Source organism: Canis lupus, chromosome 26, assembly GCF_011100685.1.
Source record: "Canis lupus familiaris isolate Mischka breed German Shepherd chromosome 26, alternate assembly UU_Cfam_GSD_1.0, whole genome shotgun sequence".
NCBI classification, from domain to species: domain Eukaryota; kingdom Metazoa; phylum Chordata; class Mammalia; order Carnivora; family Canidae; genus Canis; species Canis lupus.
The window spans coordinates 10726862-10749110 of NC_049247.1; the positions used below are offsets into that span (position 1 = coordinate 10726862).

At 50.9% G+C, this 22249-nt stretch overlaps 1 protein-coding gene across 1 annotated transcript; it reads left to right on the forward strand.

The window, feature by feature from the left end:
• Positions 1-2493: 2493 nt before the first annotated feature.
• Positions 2494-20990, forward strand: OAS3 (2'-5'-oligoadenylate synthetase 3). The gene is given in 16 exon segments (NM_001048091.1): positions 2494-2695; positions 5962-6244; positions 8080-8255; positions 9301-9539; positions 10963-11116; positions 11550-11894; positions 12962-13244; positions 13562-13737; positions 14483-14733; positions 15166-15310; positions 16034-16207; positions 17540-17825; positions 19093-19268; positions 19578-19816; positions 20571-20718; positions 20916-20990. Coding segments are annotated over 16 exon segments (3264 nt in total). The 5' UTR covers positions 2494-2518; the 3' UTR covers positions 20928-20990.
• Positions 20991-22249: the final 1259 nt, after the last annotated feature.

The following is a 22249-nucleotide window of genomic DNA, read 5'->3' on the forward strand; positions in this document are numbered from 1 at the left end:
CTGGAGGTCCAGGATTGATGCTGAGGTCCTCCCAGCTCAAGAGAAGGAGAATTTTTTTTAAGATTTTATTCACTTATTTTAGAGAGAGTGATCGAGAGAGAGAGAGAGAGAGAGAGAGAGAGAGAGAGAGAAAGCACGAGTGCACAAACAAGGGGATGGGCAGAAGTAGAGAAAGAAGCAGATTCTCTGAGTAGGGAGCCCGATGTGTGGCTCCATCCCAGGACTCTGGGATCATGACCTGAGCCGAAGGTGGACACTTAACCAATTGAGCCACCCAGGTGCCCCAAGAAAAGGGGAATTTTAAAGTAATGCCACCTTTGAAGCCCTGAGTGAGAGCTCCCAGATGCCCTCCCTGCACACCCCTTTGTCTGTGAAATGCCAGGGCCCCACCCTCGAAATCCTCAGAGCCCTTCCCACCCTGAAGAAGTACTTTCTTCATTATGGTGTTTCAGGCCAAAAATTGTCCTCCTTCATCCCATCCTGCACCTATGTCACGGTCTCATTGTCTCCAGTTCACCAGTGGTGCCTCGACTTAGGATCCAGCAGCATTAGTAGATTTTTTCATCTCTTCCCTATGATTTCTAGAGTCTAGGGCAGTAGTTGAAGGCTTGTGTATATAATCAGCCCCACATCTTCGTGGAATCTTGACTCTCTGCTTTCTCCCTTCTCAACATTCCTCAAATGTGCTGGTCCCTTGACGCCGATTTTCTTGATTTCCAACCTGTTGAGTTAGTCGCATGATACTTTTAACACATCTTTGCTGTCATTTTGGTAGGATCTCGAGAGTGTGTTCAGAATACCATCTCCAATGGAGGATTTCTTTTTTCCTTTTTTTAAGATTTTATTTATTTATTCATGATTGACACAGAGAGAGAGAGAGGCAGAGACATAGGCAGAGGGAAAAGTAGGCCCCTTGAAGAGAGCGTGATGCGAGACTCGATCCCAGGACCCCAGGATCACGCCCTGAGCCAAAGACAGACACTCGACCACTGAACCACCCGGGTGCCCCTCCAATGGAGGATTTCTTAAATGACCTGTGAATCAGGAAATGACCAACTGATGGAAGAGGATGAAACTACGGCTTTATGGCTGAGGGTACCTGGCTTGAATTCCCTCCACAACATTGAACCTACAAAACAATCCTTTTCCTACACTTGAATACCTCCCAATAATGTGGCACTCACTACCTAAAATATAAACAGGATGCACACATTGGTAGTCTGCACCTCTTCCTCTGATTCACTCTGAACTCTGAAGTTCACCCTCCACCCCCATCTATTTCCTGTAGGTTAAGGCAGACTTTAGGAATTCCTTGTTAACATTCGTTGCTACTGGAGATACACTCCAAGTCAGGGTACATCCCTGAGTGGATGGGACAGAAGACTAATGAATTTTGAGTGACATAGGGAGGAGTGGATGGATTGTGGCATGGGCCAGGTCTGGGAAAGAGCTCAGGTTCTAGTCCACTGGGTACAGGAGCAACAGTGAAACCATCAGAAAGGGAGAAGACAGGCGTGAAGATAGAAACATCAGTGAGCAACCTGGTGGATTCAAGTCTCCACCCCGCAGTGGACTATCCGCCTAGTTTTGTGCCAGTCCCAAAGGGACTTAACTCTTGAAGTTTCACAATGTCTTAAGATGTAATATCATGTGAGGTGCCATCCTACACTGACCTTCCTTCCTCATTTCTCCTCTTGAACATAATTCTTAATTCTTACAGATTTCAGAAGGATAATCTTGACGTTTTAAAAACTGGAATTCTAAACATTTTGGAATTGCATTGAATGCCTGTATTATTTAGGAGGACTTGGCTCCTGTAAGAACAGAGCACGAGAACTGAGACTTGCACTGGGTTTGGATCCAGTCTACGCATGTGACCTTGGTCAAGGTGCCTCCATTCTCTGTACCTTAACTTCCTCATCTCTCAAGTGGGCTTGATAATAATAGCACTTACATCCTGGTTGTTGGGAGGACTGGATGCGAGGATGTATGTAAAGCAATGAGGTACAAGTGTTCTGCAAATGTTCTTTGTCACTGGTGGTTCTTCAATGCCTCCTTCAGCCAGAGAGCCAGCCTCGGGTTGAACCCCCTCCAGGCTGCTGGGTTACAGGTGTGACCATGTCCTCCGTCAATCCTGCACGTCTCTTGCAATGCCCAGGGTTCACGACTCGGTGCCCCTGCTAGCACTCTGCTACTGTTAGGGCGTTTTGTTCAGGTGTGTTGCCGTTCCCGGCAGCTGGCCGGGGTGGCTGGGCGGGTGGGTGCAGGGTAGGCGGACCCAGTGCTGGAAGCGGGGAGGTGGAGAAAAGGAAACCGAGAGTGGGAAATCGGCGCCGGAGCCCAGAGCTGCTGGAAAGAAATGAAACTGAAAGCGGGAGAGGAACGGAAGGCCTGGGGAGGAGGGAGGAGGAGCAGCGGAGGAGGCTGGGCAGCAGCGGAGGAGGCTGGGCAGCAGCGCGGCGGGCTCCCGGCCTCGGCGCACAGCCTGGGCGGAGCGTCCCGGCGCGCGGAGCAGGCCATGGACGTGTACCGCACCCCCGCCGCGGCGCTGGCCAGCCTGGTGGCCCGCCGCCTGCAGCCGTCTGCCGAGTTCCAGCGGGCCGCCTGGCGCGCCCTGGGCGCCCTGGCCACCACCCTGCGTGAGCGCGGCGACCGCGCCGCCGCCCAGCCCTGGAGGGTGCTGAAAACCGCCAAGGTAGGCGCCTTGGGGGCGGGGGGGGGGGGGGGTCGCCTATAAACAGGAGCGACCCTCAGATGAGGCTGGCGCGGGACCGTGGGCGACGCGGACCCCGACGGTTCCGATCAGCTCTTTCCACTCCTGTCTTTGGCATATTTAGACAGCACCAGCCCGGCCGGGTGGGGACATGAACCCCACCTAACACGGGGGAAACTGAGGCACAGAGACAAAATCAGGTGTCCAAGCTCGTAAGAGGTCCAGCCAGGTTTCAAAGCCAGGTAGCCTGACTCTTGCATCCTTGCTCCTCCGGGCTGCCTCTCTTGGGTTCGCTCGTTGGCTCTGTCATCTATCTACCCGGTCCAAACAGACGCCAGTCCTCACACCGCGGCTGACCCTCAGGATGCAGAAACATGAGTATTCTTTAATAGCCCTAATAGCCTATTGACTGAGAAACTACCCAATAACAATAAACACAGTCTCGTTAAATGAGTCACCTGGCGTAATGCTGACACTTAGTGAGGTACGATTATTATCCCTGTATCATGACTTGGGAAACCGGGACTGGGTGTGGGTGAGCCACTACCCAAGGCCAATTTTTGTCACTTAAATGCCACACTGCCGCGGGGACCACAGGATGCCCACAGACTCAGGGAGGGAGGTGTCAGCTTCTATATCCTCAGTGCAAATTCAGGGGCCCCAGGGTTGCATGAGGGAAGCTGGCTGGGGTAGAGGGGACCTGGAGCTTGTCAGGGGAGGGATGAATACGGAGCAGGGGATGCCCCCAGAGCAGCTAGTGCTTTCTGACGGTGGAGTGGTAGCTTGGGAGGTATGAAAAGGGAAGGGAACGGAGAAGAGACACGCAGCCTATGCAGTGTGGAGGTACATTTCTGCCTTGGAGGTAGACAGGAAAAATTTCTTCGGAGCAAGAATTTTTTTTTTTTTGTTTAAATTTTTATTTATTTATGATAGTCACAGAGAGAGAGAGAGAGAGGCAGAGACACAGGCAGAGGGAGAACCAGGCTCCAAGCACCGGGAGCCCGACGTGGGATTCGATCCCGGGTCTCCAGGATCACGCCCTGGGCCAAAGGCAGGCGCCAAACCGCTGCGCCACCCAGGGATCCCCGGAGCAAGAATTTAAGAATCTCTAAACCTCTGGCTTCCTCGGCTTCCCTGGAAAACCTGGAACAGCTCTCGTGGTTGCATTTAGCTTCCAGCCTTCTGATCACTCCAGGATTTCAAGGAGGCAGTGGTGAAGTGGGTACAGCTATGGGCTACCTTTCCAGCCTTGAGAAGCTGCTCCCTGAAGAGAGGACTCTGTGGAAGAATGGCTGATTCCAGGGCTGGACTACGATGTGCGATGTGTGAGATGAGCCTGGGACTTCTGGGTCGACCAGAATGCAAAGAAGGGGTGATAGACCTCAGAAGAACTGCCCCCCCCCCGGGGGGTGCCAACATGAAGGAGCTCCCCTGCTCCCTATATGACCACCAAAAACATCTCTCAGCATTGCAAAACATCCCTTGGGACAAATGTCACCCCCCCCCCATTGGGGATCACCACTTTCTAGATGCCCATGAAAGTGTATGTGGATGAAATGACACATGGGCTGGAATTTCTCTTAAAATCACATAAAAAGGAAACAGGGGTCAAATAAAAGGAGCAAATATGTCAAAGACTTCTTTAAAACCCTTTCTTCGGGCAGCCCGGGTGGCTCAGCAGTTTATAGCTGCCTTCAGCTCAGGGCCTGATCCTGGGGACCCGGGATCGAGTCCTGCTGCGGGCTCCCTACATGGAGCCTGCTTCTCCCTCTGCCTGTGTATCTGCCTCTCTCTCTTTCTGTCTCTCATGAATAAATAAATAAAATCTAAAAAAAAAAAAAAAAAAACCAACCCTTTCTTCTTCCATGTAAGTGTAGAAATGTTCATAATAAAAAGTATTTTAATCTATGGGGAGGGGGTGCCGGAAGAAGGTGGGCTTGGAGCTGGATCTCCTGAGTTGACCTTCTGACCTTCAAAGCACCCTGCTGCCTCTCCAGGTGGGGTGTTGCTAAGCAACCTCCCTGCACTTTCGTTTCCCCATTTCCTCCTCTGTAAAGTGAGAGCAAACCACAACCTTTCTCCCAGGCGTGTTAGGGAGCTTCACTGAGATGATCATGTGCAAAATATGCAGGAAGTGCTCAGTCTACAATCTTCTGTGCTCTGCCCTGTTCCCCCTTGGTTGGCAGCCCCCGATGTGAGGAGCTGGCAGCAAGCAAACTGGGATACCACTGGGATAATTAGCCATCCCAGCTTGGTCGGGGAGATGCCCCTGGAGGGCTAATCTTGCTTCTTGTCTTTTCCGGGCTGTGTTACTCACTTCTCCGCCCTGAGCCTCACGGTCTCATGCAACCACAAGTAACCACTTCAGCGGTATTGCCTGGAAGTGAGATTACAGGTTGTCAGGCATTTGACAGAGCTGCAGACACAGAGGAGAGACTCTGAGCCTGTGAGTTTCCTTCCCAAATCCCTGCTGACGGCTTTGCAGAAAGAAATACCCTTCAGAGAGGTGCCGCAAATTCAGTGGATCGTATCATAGGCAAAGGTCACAAACATGTGTTCTGCAGACCAGAATTTGTTTCACCAACAGTTTTAATTTTTAAAAAATTGAAAATTTTTAAATTAACAAAAATGTTCTGAAGTAGGTTGCCAACATTTAGAAACCATGAGTTTACAATTGAAAATTGCTTTTCGGGACACCTGGGTGGCTCAGCTGTTGAGCATCTATCTGCCTTTGGCTCAAGGCGTGATCCTGGAGTCCCAGGATCGAGTCCCACATCGGGCTTCCTGCTTGGAACCTGCTTTTCCCTCTGTGTGTGTCTCTGCCTCTCTCTCTCTGGGTCTCTTGTGAATAAATAAATAAAATCTTTTAAAAAAAGAAAATTGCTTTTCTTTAAAACTCAGAGCTGGCTGTGCTCGACCTGAATTCATTCATTCATTCATTCATTCATTCATTCGAGAGAGAGTGAGCATGAGCAGGGGCAGAGGGAGAGGAACAAGCAGACTCCCCACTGAGCAGGGAGCTTGATGTGGGACTCAATCCCAGGACCCTGAGCCGAAGGCAGATGCTTAACCAACTGTGCCACCCAGGCACTCCTTGACCTGTATTTCTGCATGACTTCAAATGCCAGGAGCTGTGTGCCCACAGTCTCCCCACACAACCCCCTTGCTTCACTTAGGTTGCCTGCCGGCCCGTGTGGGCCCTAGAATGGAAGAATGCAGAATTCTGAGTTATTTTTTTTTCTTTGTAGGGAGGCTCCGCCGGCCGGGGCACAGCCCTGAGGGGTGGCTGTGATTCTGAAATTGTCATCTTCCTCGACTGCTTCAAGAGCTACAAGGACCACAGCGTCGATAGGGCAGAGATCCTCAAAGATCTGTGGGACCTGCTGCAATCTTGGTGGCAGAAACCCATCCCCGGTCTGAACTTTGAGACTCTTTGGCAGGACAGGCCCGGGGTCCTACAGTTCCGCCTGGCATCCACGGACCTTGAAAACTGGATGGATGTTAGCTTGGTGCCGGCCTTTGACGCTCTGGGTGAGGGGTCCCTGGCCCCTTCCAGGCTTGGGGGCAAGATCATTAGGAGTAAGACAGGGCTTGCTGTTCGGACCCTGCCCCAACCTTCTATGTGGCCTGGGCGACCCTCTCTGGGCTCCAGTTTCCTCACTAAACATACTGAGAATGGGCCAAGAAGGCCCAGTTCCTCATGGATCCGTAGTCCTGGTGTCCAGGTGCTTGGCCCTCGCTCAAGCAACTGGGGAGACTTTCCTTCAGCGACTGCCTAGATCAATGCTGCTCAGCCCTTCTATAAATACCCCAAAGGAGAAGGCAAACGGGCAGGTGCCTGGGAGCAGGGGACTGTGGACAAGGCCAGAATTCTGCAAAATCTTGTATTTTTATCTTAAAAGCATTAATGTGATTCCCCTTCATATTATGTCCATGCTTGATTTAATATAATAATGTGCCCCTGTGCCCACATATGTAAAATGAGGTTAATAATAATGGAACCCTAGTAATGCATCTTACAGAGACTGTATGCATCAATGCATGTGATGAACTTAGAACAGTGCCTGGCACATGCTGTGACTATATGAGTGCTTGTTGTTATTTTCTTCTTATTATTTTTTGTTAAGATTTTATTTATTTATTCATGAGAGGCACAGAGAGAGAGGCAGAGACACAGGTAGAGGGAGAAGCAGGCTCCATGCAGGGAGCCCGATGCAGGACTTGATCCCAGGACCCCGGGATCACGCCCTGAGTGAAGGCAGATGCTCAACCACTGAGCCCCCCAGAGGTCTTATTATTATTATTATTATTATTATCATTATTATTTTCCACCATTCTTATTATTCTTATTGACCATGATGCCCTGGGGGATAGCTGTCGAATTTATCCAGATTATGATGTCCTGGCAGACAGCCACACAATCCCACACCTACTACACCCACCCTCTGGGTACACATATATTAATCATAATAGCTACTACTTATTAAATGCTTAGCTATTCCAAACCCCTGACATACCTTATCTCATTAATTCTCAAAATAAACCTATGAGGTCTGTACTGTCTTATCTTCCTTTTTATTAATAAGGACACTGAGGCACAGAGACAGACAGTAACTCACCCAAAGTCACACAGCATGGAAGCGATGATAGGAATCTGGGAAATTATGGAGAGTGTTCACATTTCCCAGGCTAGGCCCACAGGAAGTGGTGGAGAAAAGGCACATACTGTAAAGTCAGCCAGCTTTAAGTGCCAATCCTGTCTCCATCACTTGCCAGCTATATAACCTTGGGGAGAGTACTGAATTTCTCTGAGCTTCAGGGTCCTGGGCTGTAAAATGAGGTGAAGAATACTTCCCGATAGGGTTTTGGTGGAAATATGGGGGGCTCACATGAAACTTTCAGCAGAGCGCCTGCCTGGCATGTCCAAAGCACTAAAAAAAATTAGCAATCCCTGCTAAGGCATCAGAACCTCTTGCCTTCTATTTCTCCAGCTATTTCCCTCTGGCACCAATTAATTAAAGGTATGTACGGTGGTGTTTTAATAGTGCCTGAGGGAGCCTCGGGGTGGGAAGAACTGCCAGGTTATAAGTACTCCTGACTCAGCTGGAAGCATCATTCCTATTTAACCACCTTGGGATATGGCTGATCTTCTTCAGCCTGGCCCTGGGTTTGGAAGGAAGGGACCCTTCCTTCTGGCCTGGAGCTTTCCTCTCTGCCACATGAGAAGCTCCAGGCCCTCTTCTTTATCCTCCAACCCCCATGCTAGTGAATCTCTGCTCCTTCCACCCCCTGCCACCAAATTCCCCCCAGTTTCTCCATCCTGTGCCTCAGAACCTTTTCTGATTCACATCATTTCCCACCCACAGGGCAGCTCTGTGCTGGTGCCAAACCTGCGCCCCAGGTCTACTCGACTCTCCTCCACAGTGGTTGCCAGGGGGGCGAGCACGCAGCCTGCTTTGCAGAGCTGCGGAGGAACTTTGTGAACGTTCGTCCGGCAAAACTGAAGAGCCTGATCTTGCTGGTGAAGCACTGGTACCGTCAGGTGAGGCCTCCCCTGAGGGTCCTTGATGCAGGCATATGACTGTTTAAATTTGTGATTTCATGGCAGTGAGAATATTTTCTTATGTTTTGCAGCCATTCATGTTTCTCTTTGTGGGAACTGCCTGTTCATATCATTTATTATTTTCCACCACTTTAGCTGTCTTCTTATTGTTGGTTTGTTGGAGCTCTTTATATATTCTGGGTGCTAATTCTTATTGAGTTACTATAATGTAAATCTACTATCCCTGTCCATGGCTTGTACTTTCATTTTGTTCATAGGTCTCTCACCACAGAAAAATGTTTGAATTTTAATGTAATCAGGTGTGTTCATGTTTTCCTTAAGAAAAACATGATTTGTACCTCATATGTCTTGTGTAATAAGACTTTGCCTATCCTGACTTTCTAAAATTATTCTTCTGTGGTTCCTCTCAAAAGGTATTAAGATTTTCTTCTTATGTGGTTTTAGGGCTTTGAAACTATCTGGAATATTTTATGTATGGTGTGAAGTAATGTGGAGTTTGTACATCTCCCATTCCAGCCTCTGGAATAACAACCTCCCTCCAAAATATGCATGTTTGTTGATAGACTCTTATGCTTTGAGGAAGGGGTGCCCAGCCTGTGCCTGGAGATGAGGGGACAAGCCCACAAAATCTTAGGGCACATGGCTTAGTCCTCTTCTTGGACCACTCATCATAAAGCAAGTCTGGTCTGTGGAGGTCCTGGATTCCAGTTCTTGCTCAGCCACTGACTTGCTGTGTGACCCTGGGCAAAGTCTGCCATGGTTTCTTTTGAGGGATCAGTGACAGTCTCACATTAGCCACTGGCCTCTCTCTGACTGCTCCCCAGTCCTAAGGGCTTGAATCTCACATGAGCCCATGACTTTGCTGAAGCTCCAAGTCGAAGGCAGATGGGAAATATCATGTTGCTCCTAGAACATAGCATCTCATCCCAGGCTTCAGCGTGTGGGGTCTGCCCCCCAGAGCCTGAAAGATCCAGCAAAGTTCTGCCGAGAGCTCTTTTTTCCCCTCCCCTTCACCGTCTTACAGGTATGCCAGGAGGAAGCGAAGAGGGAGATGCTGCCTCCAGCCTATGCCCTGGAGCTGCTGACCATCTTCGCCTGGGAGCAGGGCTGTGGGAAGGATGCCTTCAGCCTGGCCCAGGGCCTCCGGACCGTCCTAGGCCTGATCCAGGAGTATCGGCAGCTGTGTGTTTTCTGGACGCTCAACTATGGCTTCGAGAACCCTACAGTCAGGAGCTTCTTGAGTTCCCAGCTGAAAAAACCCAGGTACCTCCCCATATGCCCCACGGACCCACTTTCCTGGGCTAGGGCCACGGGAGATAATTAACGTGATAAAATAGGTCTCATTTCCTGAGGGCCAAAGCCAGGCACTGTACATGCACTCCCTAACTGGATTTAGCCCCAGAGGGAAATTAAAATCACTTGGGGCAATTTTGGGTTTTTTTAAAGACTTTATTTATTTATTCATGACAGACACACAGAGAGGTAGAGACACAGGCAGAGGGAAAAGCAGGCTCCATGCAGGGAGCCCGACGTGGGACTCGATCCCCGGTCTCCAGGATCACGCCCCGGGCTGAAGGCAGGCGCTAAACCGCTGAGCCACCCGGGCTGCCCAGGGCAGTTTTTAAAAAAGCTTTTTCTTGTGTGAACATATTTTATGCGTGAGGATTTTAGCGACACATAGTATACACATCCAAGGTGCACATTTTGTTTTTTGGTTTCTGTTTTTTTAAAGATTTTATTTACTTATTCGTGAGAGATACAGAATGAGAGAGAGAGAGAGAGAGAGAGAGGCAGAGACACAGGCAAGGAAGAAGCAGGCCCCATGCAGGGAGCCTGATGCGGAACTCGATCCCAGGACCCCAGGATCACGACCTGAGCCAAAGGCAGACACTCAACCACTAAGCCACCCAGGTGCTCCTTAGGTGCACATTTTGGTGACTTTCTATAAAGTGAACAAGCCCGTGAAACCACCATCAGATCAAGGGAGAACAAGCTTCCCTTTTATTTCTCCAGGTCAGTAACTTCCCAGAGGTGACCCCACTCTGACTCTTACCATTCCAGTCCTATCTGTTTTGAAATCTTGAAATGGAATCATACGACATATGCTTTTGTGTCTGGCATCTCTTTCTCAATATCATGCTTTTGAAATTCTTCCGTATAGTTTTGTGTACTTGCTTATTATTGTTGATTGTTTTGTGTTGCCAAATAGTATTCAATTACGTGAATTTATCACAATATGCTTTCCATTCTGCTGATGATGGATATTTGGTTGTTTCTGCCCTGGGGCTATTACAGGAAGGCTGTTAGGAACAGTCTAGAAGGGCCTCGTACATGCACTTCTGTGTATGGGCACCATTGGATACACGTGTAGGAATAAAATGGCTACATCATGGTGGTAACTCTGAGTCCCTGGGGATGGATCCTCGTATTTTATGATTCTCATGTGCTGCCAGAGTTGAGGAAGGACTTTTGCTCCAATTTAATCTCTACAACAACCCACCAGAGCAGGCACTGTGGTTATCCCCATTTTGCAGATAAGGAAACAGGTTCAGAGGAGGTAAGCCATCTACCCCAGGTCACACTGAAAGTAGAAGAGCTGGGATTGGAACCAGTTCTGCTTGACCTCAGAGCCCCTGATCTTGACCATCTTACTAAACAGAATCTTCCTGTCCCTCTGGATTTGCAGGCCTGTGATCCTGGACCCGGCTGACCCCACGTGGGATGTTGGGAATGGAGCCACGTGGCACTGGGATATACTGGCCAGAGAGGCAGAGTCCTGCTATGAGCACCCGTGCTTTCTGCAGACGGCAGGGGACACTGTGCAGCCCTGGGAGGGGACCGTGAGTGAGGGGCTCCTGGGATCCTCATCAGGTGTAAAGCCACACCTAATTCACATGCTCAGTGTTCCCTGAGCATCTACTGGGCGCTGGGGCCGTGGGGTGTGGGACAGAGTTCAGAGTGGAGGCCACAGGCACTCAATCTGATCATCAAGCTGAGCCTGCTTGGAGGAACATCTTTGAGTGCCTGCATGGGGTCAGTGTCTGCCTACCACAGTGTCTGCCCAGCACAGGGCTCCTTTTAAGAATTTATCCCGTCTGTAAGGGCACTTTTTTCTAATCTTTACAAAGGCACCGTATGGGCCAGCAGTGCACCCCCTCCCCCACTCCCACCTCTGAATCTCAGTCACCCTGACTATGTTGGGAGGGGGCTGGCAAGAGAAGGGATGGAGAAACTTCTATGCCTGCAAAGACAACTCTTTCAACACACCTCCAGGGCCTTGCACGTGCTGGGTGCTCAGGTTTAGACCACCCCATCCAGCGAGACGATGCCCAGAGGACCCCTGGGAACAGCAGCAGTCTCAATGCTGTGCCCCCAAGGGCAGGAAGCAGGCAGCCCTCATGGCCAGCTCCCCGACCCCCAGGGCCAGACAGCATCACCCCTTCTACGCTGGGGAGGGCTGTGGATCTGTCTCAGATCGCCACCAAGGACCTGGACCGCTTCATCCAGGACCACTTGAAACCAAACCCCCAGTTCCAGAAGCAGGTCGGCAAGGCCATCAATGTCATCTTGGGTTGCCTCCGAGAGAAGTGTGTCTACAAGGCCTCGAGGGTCAGCAAGGTGAGTTGGTGGATGGGGACACCGATGGAAATGTCCTGGGTACCACAGTAAGGAAGGGAAGGAGCCAGAGCGACACAGCTGAGGGCTGGCAGGTATATATCCAAGTGCTAGCTTTTAAACAAAATTTTAATGATAGTTTTTGAAACCACTATTACCGTAATCAGACCACGTCCCTCCTCTGTTCAAAATCCTCTGCGGTTTCACAGAGCACAATGGCTTCAAGGCTGGTAGGATCTGGTCCTGGTCTCTGACCTTTGCTTACCCCATACTGGCCTCCTGGCTGCTTCTTGAACTCACTGGGCACAGTCCATACTGCCTGGTTTCCATTTCTGGAATGTTCTTTTCCCCCTCCCTCCATCCACTTGGCTCCCTCCCCCTCCTTCGAGTCTGGGATCCCAGTCCCCTTCCCACTGAGGTCTGACTGCTCAATTTACAGCTGCAACCTCCCTTCCATCTCCAGTCCCCTCACTATTTTATTTGTCTCCACACAGCACTTAGCACTTTCCGGAGGCTTTTGTTTGCTGACTGTCCTTCCTTTCTCTCCCCCTGCTAGAATATAAGTTCCAGGAGAACAGGGAACTTGGATGTACTCCCATATCTTGGTACATGTGAGTGCTCAATAAATATGTCTTGAACAGATGAATGAATGGATTGGTTGGCTGGTTGATTAAAATAGGCCAACAAAGCACATCTGCAGGCCTCATTTGACCCTGGGACCTCAATTTGCTACCTGTGGTCCAGATGTGCAGTCAGTAGATGCTGCAGGTGATTGGCCAAAATCTTTCATCCTTGCACCCCATGCCACCGCATTCCCGTTATCTGTTGCTGCAAGTTGGTCTGACTCCTGAGGGTCAGAGGACAGGGGCAGACAAATATAGTCAGACCCTGCCAGGCTTCTAAGAATCAGAGGTCACAACCCTTGTGCAGCCTGCCTCTGTTGTGGTGGCCCCGGGCCCCACATCAGTGAGAGTACTGTCGGGGCTGCAGATGGGGTGGAGAGTTGGGGTCAGAGTCTGACTCCTGAGCTCAGGGACAGTCATGGGTCTGAGATGTTCCTTCCTCTGCAGGGGGGCTCCTTTGGCCGGGGCACAGACCTGAGGGGTGGCTGTGATGCCGAACTGGTCATTTTCCTCAACTGCTTCGAGGACTACAGGGACCAAAGGGCCCGCCGCCCAGAGATCCTTCAGGAGATGCAGGCACAGCTGGAATCCTGGTGGCAGGACCCAGTCCCCGGCCTGAGCCTGGAGTTTCCTGAGCAGACCGTGCCCGAGGCTTTGCAGTTCCGGCTGGTGTCTACGGCCCTAGAAAGCTGGATGGATGTGTGCCTGGTGCCTGCCTTTGATGCCGTGGGTGAGGGGCGCCTCCAGCCTGTGCCTTGGGGATGAATTCTCTTGCCCACTATGCTACGTAGCTTGTCTAGGGGTCAGGATCACTCACCTTGCAGAGTCATTGGCTGGATTAGTGAAAATTACTGAAAAGCACCCAGCACATATTTGGTGCTAAAAAAAAAAAAAAAAGTTCTATTCTATGTTGTAGATTGTGCATCACTGATTGCACTGCTATGTGATTAACGTTCAGATATTAATAAAGGCTGGTGAGTAGCCGGGTTAGGACATGCCGCTGTTGTCGTTAGAGCCGTGCCCTCAGCGCATTTCAAATGTCCACAGGGCAGCTCTGTGCTGGTGCCAAACCTGCGCCCCAGGTCTACTCGACCCTCCTCCAGAGCGGCTGCCAGGGGGGCGAGCACGCAGCCTGCTTCGCAGAGCTGCGGAGGAACTTCGTGAACGTTCGTCCAGCAAAACTGAAGAGCCTGATCCTGCTGGTGAAGCACTGGTACCGCCAGGTGAGGCCTCCAGGTATCCTTGCTCCTCTCGAGAAGCAACCGCTGTCATGGCAACTGCTTCAGCCAATCAGCTCCTCCCCTAGGCAGACAGCTCCCTTCCTTCACTTCTTATTGGCCATCCCAGGTAGAAGGACCACCTCCTCCATCCTCCACTTCTTCCCCTGGCCAGAAGCCCTTGCTGAGAGAGGGTCTCTCCTCCATCAGGCCCCCAAGTGCTCATTTCTCTAGCTCATCAGTTTCTCCCCCTTCCTCACACTGCTGATGCTTTCCCTGTTCTTGCCCACCCCCAAGCCCTAGCTTATGCTGTTCCACCATTACCGTCCTCTGCGGAAATTGTACTGAATAAACTCTGGGCATCCGCCGCTAAACACTTCTCTGAATGCGCTGACAATCATGTATTCATTCAACAAACATCTCCTGAGCACCACTGCTGCTAACGTCACTATTGTGACAGATGTTGGCATACCAAGCTAAATATGTTGGAGCCCCCATTCTTGTACACCCTAGGAAGAGAGACTCCATGCAAAGATCAAGTCTGGTCTCGGGTCATTGTGTGACCTTGAACAAGTCCCTATCCCCACCCCAGGCCTCTGTTTATCCACCTGTAAAATAAGAAGCGTTCTATTTTTTCCGTGTTTTTATTTTTTTTATATTCCCCCTCCCTCTCCAAGTACATAGGGCCATGCTTAGCACATAGTAGGTGCTCATATCCACTTACTCTTTGGTTGGCTTTTGGGTGACATAGGTCGCAGCTCAGAACAAAGGACAGCAGCCAGCCTGTGCCTCTCTGCCTCCGGTCTATGCCCTGGAGCTCCTGACCATCTTCGCCTGGGAGCAAGGCTGTGGGGAGGATTCTTTCAAAATGGCGCAAGGCTTAAAGACTGTTCTAGAGCTTGTCCAGCAGCACCAGCAGCTCTGTGTCTACTGGACAGTCAACTATAGCTTCGAGGACCCAGCGATCAGAACACATCTTCTTGGCCAGCTTCAGAAACCAAGGTGCAGATCCACTTCCCCATTGCCTTTCCTGCATCATCCTTCTCCTCTCTCGCTGTTGCTGGGGAGTCATTGTATCCAAAAGGGGGCCAGGGTGGGATCTGGGTGCCCCAGGCCCACTCCCCACTCTGCTTCCTTCTGGACTCTTTACTGAGGAAGCAGGGACACCAGAATCCCCAAAAGGAGCCAGGGTCAGTTTCATTAACACAATAAAATATCATTTCTTAGATTAAGGAGCCTAATACCTTCCTGACTGGAGCAGCCAGGCAGGAACCCTCCTGTGCTTGCGGGAGATTGGGCCAAACCTAAGGTCCTGACACTCTTTTCCTTCTCTCCAGCTCCCACACCCTTTCCTAGTCCCTCTCACCACCACTCCCTGCTCCTTCATTGATTCCCATCTTTCCCCCCGTGCCTGCCCATCCACTCTGCCCCCAGACCCCTGATCCTGGATCCTGGTGACCCCACCTGGAATGTGGGCCAGGGCAGCTGGGAGCTGTTGGCCCAAGAAGCAGCAGTTCTGGAGACTCAGGCCTGCTTGAGGAGTACGGAAGGCACATCTGTGCAGCCATGGGATGTGATGGTAAGAGAGGAATCCCTAGGGTGGCGGATGCTGTCGACACCCCCTCCCAGGTCCCCTTTCCCCACTGGTGCACACATCCCCAGCTGCTCAGAGTGTTTGCTGCTGGCGGCTTACAGCTGAAACATGCAGATTGTTCAGTCCCAGCCAGGACTTGATTAACATGGGTACAAAAGGCCCTCCTCTGTTCTACGGCAAGACCAGCTCTATGATGCAATTCTTAGTCCAGTGTCCCCACAGGATTAGGAAAAAGCTTCCTCTAGCTGGAACCTTACTTAGCTCCTTCTCCAGCCCTCTCCTACTTCCCTCACTCCCCTTCTCCTGCAAGCACTGCCCCCAGTTAAACCAGGCACAGGAAACCCCATCACAAGCTCTACTTCCAGGGAACCCCGCTGACGATGATAGCCAGTTCCCAAAGGGACGTGATTTTATCGCATTTACTATTTTTCAGCAGGAGCTCATAACCAGTGCTTAATACTCCAGACAATCCAGTGAGGCATGAGCCTAGTTCTTGCCCATATGGGGCGACCAAGGCTGTGTGTTGGTGGTGGAACCAGGACTTGAACTCAGGTCCTTCTGATGCTACCACAAAGACCTGCCAACCAGCTGAGGAAGAAGAGGGATATGGGAGATAGATAGTGAAGGTCTCATCCACATAGAATGTCAAGAGTCAGGGCCGGGGCATTCATTGGGAGTCCTGTCTCAATACCTATATTCTTTCTGTAGCCTGCTCTCCTTTACCAAACCCCAGCTGGGGACCTTGACAAGTTCATCAGTGACTTTCTCCAGCCCAACCGTCAGTTCTTGGCTCAAGTGAACAAGGCTGTTGATACCATCTGCTCATTCCTGAAGGAAAACTGCTTCCAGAATTCTGCCATCAAAGTGCTCAAAGTGGTCAAGGTAAGTCCCCAGAGAGCTGTGGACGAGTGGTAGGGCAGGCTGCTGATCTTTCCCGGGGTCACCAGGGCCGCTTCTCCGCTGATCACCAGGGCCAGGCCTGACCCACTTCTGTAGTCCTTATAACGATCAGCACAAGGCCAAGTATAGAAGAGAAACCAGAATGTGGTTGTGGGTGGATGGCAGATAAAGGACCCAGATGTGTTCAACAAATGTTTTGGTTGCTTGTGACTACCAATTCAAGAGGAGGAACAAAAGAAATATATTGGCTGATGCAAACGGAAAGCCCTGGAGTTGATCTCCCATCAGGTACGGCTAGATCTAGGAGCCCATGCAAGGTCACCGGGACTCAGCTTTTCATCTCAGCTCTTGGCTCTGCCATCTTGTTTTGGGTAGGCCCTTTCCATATGATGATCCTTAGCATCTCTAAGCTTCCAGAAAGGGGAATTCTGTTTTCTTAAAGATCAAATGGAAGGCTTGGAATTGAGTCTCATTGTCCTGACTCAGGTTATCTACCCATCCCAATAATTACTGGGGCTAGAGAGACATCATGCTCTGACTGGCCAAGCCTGGCTCCTATGGTGGAGTCAGCTCCACATGGACAGGAGTGTGGGGGAGGGCGATTCCCCCAAAGAAAATCAGGATGCAGATCCCAGAACGTAGAGAAGAGATGCTGAAAGTGTATAAAAAGCCACATTATCTGCTGCATTGGATACAACCTCAGTCCACAACTGAAGTCACAAGTGAGACTCAGGTCAGCTCTAGAAAATCATCAGCATAGAGTCAGCCAATGAAAAGTCCCAGGCCTGATGATTTGCTGTGTGACCTCAGGCAAATACCTTCCCCTCTCTGATTCTTACCTTCCTCATTCATAACACAAAGATGATAACCTGGTTCACTGGTTATCAACTGTGACTTCACTTAGAATCAATCACAAGGAGAATTTTTAAAATTTTACTGATACCGAGTCTGCCTCCCAGGCCAATTAAATCAGTCTCAGGGGCATAGGAGCCAGATATCAGTCATTTAAAAAAAAAAAAAACTCTCCTGGTGTAGACGGGCTGGAGAACTACAGGCCAAAAAGAAAAAAAAAAATCTCTCAAGTCTCTCCTAGACCCCAAACCTGATGGAATGAGAAAGTTTGCCTTTGTTGAAGGGTTTTAACTTTTGTCCTGAACATTTCTTTTTCTCGTAATCATCTTGTATATTAACGCCATATTAAAGAGGTAAAGGAGAGAGGTTAAGTGACTTGCCCAAGGTTACACAGCAAGTTCCCGACCCACAGGCTATAGCAGGAGTCCTGCAGGGGTCAAGCCACCTCTGTGTCCTCTCCAGGGTGGCTCTTTAGCCAAAGGCACAGCTCTGCGAGGCCGCTCGGATGCAGATCTAGTGGTGTTCCTCAGCTGCTTCAGCCAGTTCGCTGAGCAAGGGAACAGGCGGGCTGAGATCATCTCAGAGATCCGAGCCCAGCTGGAGGCATGTCAGCAGAAGATGCAATTGGAGGTGAAATTCGAGATCCCCAAGAGGGAGAACTCCCGCGTATTGAGCTTCTCCCTGAAGTCCCAGACGATGCTGGATCAGAGTGTGGACTTTGACGTGCTGCCGGCCTTTAACGCCTTAGGTGAGGTACCCAGGCATAGTCCTGAGAAGGGGAAAAGCAGAGGCAGGGCTGCCAGGGACGGTATTTGAGGTCTCACAGTGCACAACCAGACCACACCTGTTCACAGTGTAGGCATTGTACACATGTACGCTTGTCACCAGTTTCCTGCAAGGTGTCTGGAGAAAAGGATGCCTTTTTCTATTTTTTTTAAAGATTTTGTTTATTTATTCATAGAGACACATACAGAGAGAGAGGCAGAAACACAGGCAGAGAGAGAAGCAGGCTCCATACAAGAAGCCTAACATGGGACTCGATCCCGAGTCTCCAGGATCGCACCCCAGGCTGCAGGCAGCGCTAAACCGCTGCGCCACTGGGGCTGCCCAAGATGCCTTTTTCCTAATTCATACTACAGTGTTATGTGGTCTAACAGTGGCTCTGGGCTGGGTCCTTGTCTCAGCAATTGCACCAGCGTGACAAACGTCCTTGAGTAAGGGACTTCCCTACCTTGAACACCAGTGTCTTCCCCTGATGATGTGGGTATTGGAGTGTCTCAGCATATCCCCAGCTTCAAGTATTCGTGTGCTACTTGCTGCCTTCTGCACTTGCCACAGACCTGTAGGATCCAAGAGTTCAATAAATGCACGGAGTATGTGCCTGGCATTCTTCCAGGCACCACGGAAGAATCCCTGGACAAAACAGACCTCTTTGTATCTATTCAGTTCTGAGTTTGCACTGGAGAGTTTGCAGAGTAAGGACATCCCCTGTATCTGAATGTTTTTGGTTCCTAAGGTTTGGAAACAAGTTACAAGGAAGGGACTCACCCGGAAATGTATCTGAATCTACACAGTTCTTCAGAAAGCAAGAGTTTGAATGTCAAGGAATACCTTTAAGTGCAATGAAACCAGAGGGTGACATCAGCTCACCACGTACAGTCCTTTTACCCACCGGAGGCCCTGAGACCGAGGCTCTCCCTTTGTTAGAGAGGGATGAGCAAGCATTCAAGAGCTGAGAGCCATTAAAGATGTGTTAGCTCCCAGCTGAGACTTTCTTCATGATAGATAGACAGAAGGGTTGAAAGGGGGCAGGAAGAAAAAGAAGATTCTTGCCAGGGACTTAATGGTGGGCCATGCCATGTGTGGGCTCCAACTAAAATCCCCTGTGACTTACCTTTGCCCAAGTGGGCCCTAGCCCACCCATGGGGAAAGTGAAGATTCTGGAAGTCCTTTCTCAGTTGGCCCCAGCGGGACTCTGGGAAATGAACCTATGGTGGCCTCCTCCCTATCTCCAGGCCAGGTGGTCTCCAGCTACAGGCCCCCGTCTCAAGTCTACGTGGACCTCATCTACAGCTACAACAATGCGGGCGAGTATTCCACCTGCTTCACTGAGCTGCAGCGAGACTTCATCATCTCTCGCCCCACCAAGTTGAAGAGTCTGATCCGACTGGTGAAGCACTGGTACCGGCAGGTTTGGCACAAGGACGGACCACCCTACTGGGGAACATTGAGGAGGGGGAGGGAGAGGGGGCGGGGGGCTGGTGGAGCAGAAGGAGGGATATTTCGTAGCTCTGGGACCTGAGTTTGCTTTTCTGTAAAATTGGGCTGGCGTCAAAATCCCAAGTTACAGGATTTTGAAGGGATAATGCCCGGCCAGGCATCTGACATGTGGAGGTGCTCAGTGAAATTTTGGGGTGTGCTTGCCAGCTCTGGAAGGGTCCCTCCTGTACTGCTTCACTGCCAGTGTGAACGGACGCATCCTCTTTCCCCTATTCCCCAGTGCAACAAGATGCCCAGGGGGAGAGGCTCCCTGCCCCCCCAGCATGGGCTGGAACTCCTGACGGTGTACGCCTGGGAGCAGGGTGGGCAGAGCGCCCAGTTCAACATGGCCCAGGGCTTCCGCACCGTCCTGGAGCTGGTCAGCCAGTACCGTCAGCTCCGTGTCTACTGGACTGTCAACTACGATAACGAGGACCAGACTGTCAGAGACTTCCTGAGCCGGCAGCTTCGCCAGCCCAGGTTCTGGCCCACCCTCCCCATCACAGAGTCTCAGATACAGGGTCACTGGCTCTCCCCACATCCGGGGGCCTTCCAGGGGAGACAGCAAAATCCTCTTCCCAGAACTGAGCTCCTTTCTAACAGGGATATCCTTAGCACATAAGGGACAGGCAGTCTGTTTCCTGGCCCCGCTCTAGAAGTAGGGTTGCCAGATGAAATGCAAGACTCCGTTCAAGTTTGAAATTCAGACAAACGGTGAATGACTTTTTAGTATAAGTGTGTCCCACGTGGTATTAGGGATATACTTATGTTGATCCAAAGCTCAAATTTAACTGGGCATCCTCTCTATTTGTTAAACCTGGCAACCCTACCTTTGAGCCCACTAGGTAATGTAAGCATGTCTTATTCTTTGGGATTTTGCCTGCCTCTGCAGAGAGAGCAGAGGTGCTTTCACAAACTCATGGTGCATCTCCAGCCCACAGAAAACGGCAACTTAGCATGATATGTTGAAAAAAACTCTGAGATGGTGACATCTCCCACAGGTCTAGGAAGGGAGAATGGTAGGACCAGTACCCAGACCGGTTACCAACGCCTGCTACCTGCTGAAGGGGTGTGGCCCAGATGAACATGGTGATTGATTAGTAATGTCTACCCTGGATGCAGAAGGGAGAAGTGGCCTGGGCAGAGTATTGGGTGAGGGAGAACAGTCCAACCAGTACCTCAGGAGGATACCCAGATGTTACTAGGATAAAACTGACCCTAATGGGAATTGCAGGCCCATCATCCTGGATCCAGCTGACCCGACAGGCAACCTCGGCCATAATGCTCGCTGGGACCTGTTGGCCACAGAAGCTACAGCCTGCATGTCTGCCCTGTGCTGCACAGACAGGGATGGCACCCCCATCCAACCATGGCCAGTGAAGGTGAGAGAACTATGTGCAGCAGGGGCACACTTCGTTGGGGACAGTGTGCTCAGGAGAGGGGCGTGACTCCAGCCAGAGGGGCAGGCCCAGCCATGGCCCCATATGTGTGCCTATGCCCCATGTCCTGGATGTCCTTGTGGTCTCAGCTTCGCCAGGAAGGTTAGGCCTAACCAACTTCTTCTATAACCTTCCCCCAGGCTGCTGTGTGAAGGCCAGCGAGTCTATGTTTGTACCAGATGGGCAGAAGGACACCAGCCCTGGTGTGAGGAGACTCAGGGTTATCTACTAGTGTGTGTGTCTGCGCACACACGCATGTGTACGTGTATGTGAGAGAGAGATTGATCCAGTGACTCCACTCCTCTGTCCAACCTCCCATCTGACATCCCTGCCTCCCCACCCCGCACTCTCCTGCTCTGTATACCCAGCCCGGCTGAGCCGCATTGAACACCCGCTTGCATCAGATGGGCACTGGCCACCTCACAGACTCCCCTGCCTCTTGTGCCATGCATCAGAGTCCAGGATCTGTGGGTTGGCCGCAGCCTGAGTTGCCAGCCTCCTGCCATGACAGTGCTCTCAGTTACTGTTGCATCCTACACTGTGTTCTACCCCTGCTGAGAATGTCCTCCACCTTCCTGACTTCTCTGCCCATCCAAACCAGCTCACATCTCCTGTTGAAACTCATCCTTGTCCTCCCAGTGGCCTCTCCTTCTTCTCCAATCCAACAACTTTTCACAGAGAAAACAGTATTCATGCCATTTGTCAGCCACAGTCAGTTGATAGTGGCTGCCTGGAGTCCTGTGTTCCAGAGGATTCTGAAGAATGGCTCCATGCCTGGGAAGAGTGATCCGATCAATTAGTGATGTCTGCCATGGATGCAGTAAAGAAAAGGGATGGCATGAGTGCTGTGATTGATTAGCAGTGTCTGGCCTGGATGCAGGACTACAGTGTATGCCTAAACTACTGAGGAGCTCTCTGAGCTCAGCCACTGGCAGGAGAGCATGCCCAGATTGGCTAGTTTTGTCTGTCACAGACAGGGAGTGGGGGCATGTGTACTATGCAATTCCTCATGGGACACCTGACTGAGCACCTTATGGCTAGAGCCTTATTTTCTTCCCCAGATGTGTATCTTAAGGGCCATGCCCTATTTGCCTTCCTGAATTTTTCCTGGGCTCCTGTCTTCTCTCTTGACCTGCTAGAACATTGCCAATGGGATTCTCCATCCCCAGAGCCTAAAGATGCCAAAGCCCAAACAGCAGTGCACAACCTGCTTCTCTCTGCCTTCCAGAGCAAATGCACCAGGTGCATGCGAGGGGCACTCCAGTGTCCCTCTTAGTCAGGGCTCAGCACAGAAAATGGAATAGTCCAAGAATCATAAGCAGAAAGGGACTCGATCTAAATCCCTGGATGGTCTGGAGGAGCTGAAGGCAGGGGCTGTGACCGGGCTGTGGGTTTCAGATTAGAGTACCATGGCTGAATCACCGGTCAGGAAGCTGTTGCTGCCAATGGCACTGTCACTGTGCCACAGCCTCAC